The 8,866-nt window shown below is 47.7% G+C and overlaps 1 protein-coding gene across 1 annotated transcript; it reads left to right on the top strand.

Annotated features, from left to right (window-relative positions):
- Positions 1-3,507: 3,507 nt before the first annotated feature.
- Positions 3,508-5,648, top strand: gpank1 (G patch domain and ankyrin repeats 1; the record flags this gene model as incomplete). Its single annotated transcript, XM_080522985.1, has 2 exons — positions 3,508-3,860; positions 5,075-5,648. Coding segments are annotated over 2 exons (813 nt in total), but the record flags the coding sequence as incomplete, so codon positions are not given.
- Positions 5,649-8,866: the final 3,218 nt, after the last annotated feature.

Raw genomic sequence — 8,866 nt, 5'->3', positions numbered from 1 at the left:
GCTTGTGACAATGTAGTGAGCATTTGATAACACTAAGTCTCTTTGTAAATGTGACATCATATGCAGGTCTGTCCAGCATTAATTCCAGAAGAGTGTTAGTTACTGTGATACTTCATGGTATCTTAACGGTATCTTAATGGTATCTCCAGATCCAGAGAGTTAGTGGTGAGACAGGGAGAAGAAGAAGCACATTATCTGGTGCAGACCTGTTATGATGTTCTAATATGATCTTGATTCCAAGGTTCAAGGTTTCTTTATTGTCCCCTGGGGAAATTAGCAGCCCGATCAGAAAAGACTAATCAGTGCAATGCTAAATCTGACGTAGAGCCAGGTATAACTGAATGCACAAGAGAATTAAACATACTCTGAGAAATGAGAATTGAAAAATGATACAAACATTGACAACTTTCTCCCAGGCGCCTGTCTTGTCAATAAAACATGTTGTATTTTGAAGATCCACCATCTGGTCCTCCATTATTGATCACTTAGCGTCCTTCAGTGGATTCAAATGAAGATGATTCTTATTGGGTTTCACTTCATATGTGATGTTCGTATATCATGTTTATTGTTGGGTTAGGGGGTTGGGGTATTTTGGAAGGTAACCCACATTGTTTTCCAACCTTGAATTCTCTCAACTCTTATGTTGACCACTGTGCTTTATATCTACAGCCCTCCATTAGTGTTGGGCAGTTATCTTCAACAATTAGGGTTTGAGGTCAAATTCTGAATATGTGTCAAAAGAAAATAATGTCACCTTTTATCAGAGGGTGTTTCCATACAGACCTGGTTCACAATAAGAAATAAAAGCACTTTATTTGTGTAGTCGGTTTGGGATTGGCAGGGGTAATTTAGGGTTTAGGGTATTCACATCCAAATTGAAGGAAGGGTTTAGGAATTACAGCTCTTTAATATGTAGCTCCCTCTTTTTCAAGGGACCAAAAGTAATTGGACAATTGACTCAAAAGCTGTTTCATGGGCCAATGTGGGCTATTCCTTCATTGTGTCTATCAATTAAGCAGGTAAAAGGTCTGAGTTGATTCCAAGTGTGGCATTTGCATTATACGCATATTTGCATATACGCTCAACATGCAGTCAACGGAGCTCTCAATGCAAGTGAAACAGGCCATCCTTAGGCTGCAAAAACAACAAAAAAGTCCATCAGAGAGATAGCAGGGAACATTAATAGTGGCCAAATGAACTGTTTGGTTCATTCTGAGACAAAAAGAATGCACTGGTGAGCTCGGCACCACAAAAAGGTCTGGACGTCCATGGAAGACAAGAGTGGTGGATGATCACAGGATCCTTTACCTGGTAAAGAAAAACCCCTTCACAACATCCAGCCAAATGAAGAACAGTCTCCAGGAGGTAGGCATATCATTATCCAAGTGTACCATAAAGGAAAGACTTCACACAAGCAAATACAGAGAGTTCACCACAAGGTGCAAGCCATTCATAAGCCTCAAGAATAGAAAGGCCAGATTAGACTTTGCCAAAAAAACATCTAAAAAAGCCAGCCCTGTTTTGGAACAGCATTCTTTGGACAGATGAAACTAACATCAACCTGTACCAGAATGATGGGAAGAAAAAAGTATGGAGAAGGCTTGGAACGGCTCATGATCCAACGCATACCACATCATCTGTAAAAAAAACGTGGAGGCAGTGTGATGACATGGGCATGCATGGCTTCCAATGGCACTGGGTCACTAGTGTTTGTTGATGATGTGACAGAAGACAGAAGCAGATGGATGAATTCTGAAGTGTTTAGGGATATTCTGTCTGCTCAGATTCAGACTAATTCAGCAAAGTTGATTGGATGGTGCTTCACAATACAGATGGACAATGACCCAAAACATACTGCGTAAGCAACCCAGGAGTTTTTTTAAGGCAAAGAAGTGGAATATTCTGCAATGGCCAGAGTCAATCACCTGATCTCAACTCGATCAAGCATGCATTTCACTTGCTGAAGACAAAACTAAAGGCAGAAAGACCCACGAACAAACAACAACTGAAGACTGCTGCAGTAAAGGCCTGGCAAAGCATCACAAAGGAGGAAACCCAGCATTTGGTGATGTCCATGTGTTCCAGACTTCAGGCTGTCATTGCCTGCAAAGGATTCTCGACAAAGTATTAAAAATGAACATTTTATTTATGATTATGTTAATTTGTCCAATTACTTTTGAGCTCCTGAAAATAGGGGACTGTGTATAAAAATGGTTGCAATTCCTAAACGGTTTTTTTCAACAATTTTTGTTCAACCCCTTGAATTAAAGCTGAAAGTCTGCACTTCAATTACATCTCGATTGTTTCATTTCAAATCCATTGTGGTGGCATACAAAGCCAAAATTATGGAAATTGTGTCACTGTCCAAATACTTCCGGACCTAACTGTATTGTATAATATGTAGCCTACGTTCAGCAATCATCAACATTGAATAGAGGAGGGCTACTATCTGAGTCTATCTGAATAGAGGGGGACACTATCTGACACTTGTCTCCCAGTTTTTGAGTGTCACGACGACGTGACTTGTGCCATTATTATTCAAAAAAGATTTCCCTGCGCTACCAACTCCCGCCAGTATGTGGCAATGTAGGCATGTTCAGTGTGTCGGCTGTTTCCGTCGTGTGGACGTTGACGGAGCGCTGTTCTAACAACACTACTATTGCGAACACGCTTTTACCCTCTCTGTGCAGTCATATTGACTGATTTCGTGGGGGGGGAACATACCATAGTACTTAATAATGATCAGTCTGGATGACAACTAGTAGACTGCTATCAAGGCGTTCGAGTCAAACAAGCAGACAGCTTGGAGAAGGAAGCAGCTGAAACAGCTGACGGCTTCGCTTTAGTTTGGTGAGTCCACCAGTTATGTGGCCAGTTACTGATGGGAATTGTTTCTCAATTGACTTAACTGGTTATATAATGGTATTTAAATGTCAATGTACTCAAACGTTTACGTTTCAACCATTGATAGGAAATTATATTCATATGAAATGTCTCCTTTCCCTTCTGCAGATCACTCCCTATGGTGTCGAGGTAGTTGCCCTGTGTTCGTTGCTGTGGTGTCCTCTGGTCCTCTGGTCCTCTGGTCCTCTGGTCCTCTGGTCCTCTAGTCCTCTGGTCCCCTGGTCCTCTGGTCCTCTGGTCCTCTAGTCCTCTAGTCCTCTGGTCTTCTGGTCCTCTAGTCCCCTGGTCCTCTGGTCCCCTGGTCCTCTAGTCCTCTAGTCCTCTAGTCCACCGCTCCCCATCATGAGTGCACTTGGCTACTTCACCCCAGCTAAAGAAGAGGAGCGCCGCTGGATGCCTCTCGAACCTTCTAGAAGACCAACGCCCAGCAGTACCCTCAGCGGAGAAGAGGCCAAACGCTTCTACCAGAGCCTTGTAGAAGAGAGGACCGAAGAGACGAAGACCAAGAGAGAGGGGGAAGAGCGGAGGAGGGGCGATAGAGAGAGACGAGGTGAGCAGCGGAGGAGAGAGAACTACAGGGGAAGAGGGGATGGAGGAGGAGGAGGAGTGGCCGTCCAGGCTAACAGGCCGGTGGCTAACGCGGCTACGGAGCTAGATGGATTCAAGCTGCTGCGTTGTGCCCAGGAGGGAGACCTGCCCGGGGTGAGAGCGCTGCTGGACAGGGGGGTGGATATCAACTTCCAGGATAACTTCTTCTGGACCGCGTTGATGTGCGCTAGCCGGGAGGGCCAGCGGGGTGCTGTGAGGCAGCTGCTCCAGCGGGGGGCAGCGTGGGTGGGGGTGGTGGACACACAGGGCAGGGACGCCAAGGAGCTGGCTCAGAGAGCTGGCCACTGGGGAGTGGTAGAGGAGCTGGAGGGACACGGGAGACCGGCACAAGACCACCGCGACCGCAGGTGAGTGATGGAACATAGACTGGTTTAGTACTCGTTGGCCTGAGCGTTGACCGTGTATCTAGGGTGACCAGGTCCCAACAAACCAAATGTGGGACAAGGAGTATGTTTGTGTGGGACAATGTGGGACACCCTCTCAACAGGCCCGGACCGAACTTTAGGTGCCCCTGGTAGCATCCGCCCCCCCTCGCCGATTTGAGAGCTATGTCTAGTTTTTAAAAATATATATGCATTTCCATTCTGTTTCCTATTCTGTTTGGTTTATTCAGTAGCATCCAATAGACTATGCAGATAAAAACTTAACAAATATATAACAAATATATTTTATTTGAATGTGAACCTCACAATAAAGTATCTGTATGGAGCAGAAAGTGAAGTCAAAGTGCAGTATCAATTTAGTATATTCATAAAGAAAAGTAGCATGACAGTGTTAGGCCTGTAGATGATTGAGTATTTTGGGCTATCTAGCTAGCTAACTTGCCTCCCATTTGCAACACAAATGCATTGACATAGCTGTCAAGACTAACGCGCGCGCGCACACTAGACGAAAACATAAAACACAACTCTGCACGCATTCAGACAATGACAGTGATAACAGCTGGTCAAAGGATAAACCAATTGCCCAAGTAATTTGTCAGTTTTACATAGCCTGAAACTACAGATTGTAAGCTTTCAAATGATGTGTCATACATTGAAATCTGATTTTTGAATGTTGGTACACGGTGCACCTCAGACAGAGTCTCTGCCGCAGCAACAAGTGCTGTTAACAGCTAGCGGCTAACAGTGGTACATCGCTACGAACGTCTAACTACGTTTTTATAACATCACACAACATGCTGAGAGAACATGAACATGCTAAAAACACATAAATAGATGAACACACAGTCCTTGCTTTTGAACACGTCCTAAAACTAAAGTGGTCCCTTACCAGTATCCTACGGCAAACGAGAACAGTGAATCCAATCCACAAATTATAAGTATTTAGTGATCGTTAAACTGTTGTTTATTATATCGAGTGGGTACTTTAAAACTTCAATTTGGTGTTATGAAAAAAAAGGAGCTGCATGTGCCCTTGAGCAAGGCACTTAACCCCCTAATTGCTAGGCCTAGAGCAAAGAAAAAAACAAATTCCAACAATTGATTGACAAGTTGATAACATGGCAAATAAAACATTCTTCCTCCACCTCTTCCTCTTCCTCCTCATCCATCTCCTCCAGCTCTGCCCCGGCCCCGTCCCAGTGGTGCTCCGCGTGTGGCTCCCACTACAGCGGCGGCCGGGAGTCCCACCTCTCCTCCACCCTGCACCAGTTCAGCTCGCGCCGCGCTGCCCCCCCACCCCCCCACTACTGCCTGCCCCCCTCCAGCACGGGCTACCGGATGATGCTGCGCAGCGGCTGGGACCCCGAGGGGGGGCTGGGGCCGGCGGGTGGGGGCCCCAAGCAGCCCGTACGCACCGTCCTGAAGAGGGACCAGCGGGGGCTGGGCTACGGCCCGCCCAAACGCCCCCGCGTCACCCACTTTCAGGCCTTGGACCCGCAGGCGGTGAAGCGGCCAGGCAAGGAGAGGGAGGGAGCGAGAGAGATGCGCGAAGGAGGGATGAGGAAGGAGGAGAGCCGGAGGAAGGAGGCGATGGACAGGACCTGGGAGAGGGACTTTCGCAACTCATTTTACCAGTGAAAGACTTCAACCAATCAACCCTCAGCAGGGTTCGACAGTAACGCCGTTTTACTTGCCCGGAACAAGTAAAACATTCACAGGGTTTGTTTGCGTGAGCACGACGACGCTGCTAGATCCTGGATATTTTTACCTGTGTGCAGGAAGAACAACAGATGGCGCAGGCGCGAGACTAGACTAGATGATCGTGGAGTGAAGATATTATCAAAGCGTACTCGCCTGTCGATCACCCGTACGCTTTGATAATATCTTCACTCCACGATCATCACCCAGGCACTTGTGTCGATGTGAATAGGGCCGGAGAGGCTAGCTAGCCTATTAGAAAGGGAAGACAGAGCTATTCCCACTCTTCTAGAGATCGACATGAATCGTCTCTAGGGGATATAGGGATACATCTGGAGTTGTGTAAGTAAGAGACAGTTTTATAGATTTGTCACTTATTTTTTCTGTGAAGTGTTCTTGAACCAGGGGAGTCATTTGCGGACACAAACAGAAGCCATTCTACCTCCGGGCCAACTGCCACTGTTTTGTATTATTCAGAGATTTGTACGAACCTCCTCTATTAAACGGACTGACTATCTATCTACTGTGACGTGTGTGTGTGTGTGTGTTTTTAACTTATTAGTTATTAATCTGAGGGAGGGAGAAGAGAGAGAGAGAGAGAGAGATTCCGTGTTTTGTCATGTAAGATACATAGAGCCGTTAACCTCACTGTTTAAACATAATTCTACCCTCACCCACCCTCCCTCCCTCCCTGTCTGTTACTATCCCCCACCCTCCCTCCCTGTTACCCTCACCCACCCTCCCTGTTTGTTACCCCTCACCCTCCCTCCCTCCCTGTTACCCTCACCCACCCTCCCTCCCTGTTTGTTACCCCTCACCCACCCTCCCTGTTTGTTACCCTCACCCACCCTCCCTGTTTGTTACCCTCACCCACCCTCCCTCCCTCCCTGTTTGTTACCCTCACCCACCCTCTCTGTTTGTTACCCTCACTCACCCTCCCTCCCTGTTACCCCTCACCCACCCTCCCTGTTTGTTACCCTCACCCACCCTCCCTCCCTCCCTGTTACCCCTCACCCACCCTCCCTGTTTGTTACCCCTCACCCTCCCACCCTCCCTGTTTGTTACCCTCACCCACCCTCCCTGTTTGTTACCCTCACCCACCCTCCCTGTTTGTTACCCCTCACCCACCCTCCCTGTTTGTTACCCTCACCCTCCCACCCTCCCTGTTTGTTACCCTCACCCACCCTCCCTGTTTGTTACCCTCACCCACCCTCCCTGTTTGTTACCCCTCACCCTCCCTCCCTGTTTGTTACCCCTCACCCACCCTCCCTCCCTGTTTGTTACCCCTCACCCACCCTCCCTGTTTGTTACCCTCACCCTCCCTCCCTGTTTGTTACCCCTCACCCACCCTCCCTGTTTGTTACCCCTCACCCTCCCTCCCTGTTTGTTACCCCTCACCCTCCCTCCCTGTTTGTTACCCCTCACCCACCCTCCCTCCCTGTTTGTTACCCTCACCCACCCTCCCTCCCTCCCTGTTACCCCTCACCCACCCTCCCTGTTTGTTACCCCTCACCCTCCCTCCCTCCCTGTTACCCCTCACCCACCCTCCCTGTTTGTTACCCCTCACCCACCCTCCCTCCCTGTTTGTTACCCCTCACCCACCCTCCCTCCCTGTTACCCCTCACCCACCCTCCCTCCCTGTTTGTTACCCCTCACCCACCCTCCCTCCCTGTTACCCCTCACCCACCCTCCCTGTTTTACCCTCACCCACCCTCCCTGTTTGTTACCCTCACCCACCCTCCCTGTTTGTTACCCCTCACCCACCCTCCCTCCCTCCCTGTTACCCCTCACCCACCCTCCCTGTTTGTTACCCCTCACCCACCCTCCCTGTTTGTTACCCTCACCCTCCCTCCCTGTTTGTTACCCTCACCCACCCTCCCTGTTTGTTACCCTCACCCACCCTCCCTGTTTGTTACCCCTCACCCACCCTCCCTCCCTGTTTGTTACCCCTCACCCACCCTCCCTGTTTGTTACCCCTCACCCACCCTCCCTCCCTGTTTGTTACCCCTCACCCTCCCTCCCTGTTTGTTACCCCTCACCCACCCTCCCTCCCTCCCTGTTACCCCTCACCCACCCTCCCTGTTTGTTACCCCTCACCCACCCTCCCTCCCTCCCTGTTACCCTCACCCACCCTCCCTCCCTCCCTGTTACCCCTCACCCACCCTCCCTGTTTGTTACCCCTCACCCACCCTCCCTCCCTGTTTGTTAGGGTTAGGGTTTCTGAAGTCATATTTACTGTATACTATTACTCAATAGTATATAATAGTATATAAACTCAACTAACGTCACCTCTCGCCCACTGTTCCCTGTGCAGCAAAACATCTGACCCACTTCCTGTGTCATGGCAACGGGGGAGTGGCAGTGTGGGAAGTGTAAACTCTCTGGACTATGGCACAAATATGTTCCTGGAGAGCTGAGCTGATTATTATCAAGCAGGGTCATCAAGCTAGCCAGTAACTCATAAATCCTGATATCTTTTGTTAATGAAAGCAGAAGTAAGGTGAGGCGATGCTTTGTTGTTTGTCTGTTTAGAAATGTGTTCCTCTAAACTGTAGGCCTATCTGTTACCTGTCCCAGTTAGCTGGGGTCGGTTGCACCACCTCTTACTAAGTACAAACTAACCCTAGTTATAGCGTAAGTATTTACTAAATCAATATTTAGTCACTACTAAACTTGAATGGGTTGCACCAAGCACACTAGTTATGACGTAGAGCTTAGTAACTACTACATATTTATACATACCCCTAGGGTGGTGTAAGTTATAACTTAGTTGTTACTAAGAAGACATTAGCCAATCAGCGAGCAAAGCAAAACCCTCCGTTTTTAAATCCTCAATTTTGGCCGCCATTGGCTAAAAGCTGTAATTTGGCTCTACAAGTGTTAATATGTCATTTTATGAAGTTTTAATATGTTTTCAGGTGAGATAGTAACCATATATATTCACAAAATGTATCCGGTTTATCAAAATAACCCGTTTATGTATCTCATCTGACGGGTTTTTTCCCCACTTCTGTGGGAAACTTCGCTAGCAACATTACGTTGCTAAAATACCTTACTTTATCTCCGCTGAGGTAACGACGGTAAGCTCTACTGGTGTTGCTAGCGAAGTTTCCCACAGAAGTGGGGGAAAAAACGTCAGATCAGATATATAAACGGGTTATTTTGATAAACTGGACACATTTTGTGAATATATATGGTTACTTTCTCGCCTGAAAACATATTAAAACTTCATAAAATGATAAACATATTAACACTTGTAGAGGCAAATTACA

Source organism: Nansenia antarctica (assembly GCF_963989245.1).
Source record: "Nansenia antarctica genome assembly, chromosome: 2".
NCBI classification, from domain to species: domain Eukaryota; kingdom Metazoa; phylum Chordata; class Actinopteri; order Argentiniformes; family Microstomatidae; genus Nansenia; species Nansenia antarctica.
Note: the sequence above shows the minus strand (reverse complement) of the source record. Positions and strands in the feature narration are given on the sequence as shown.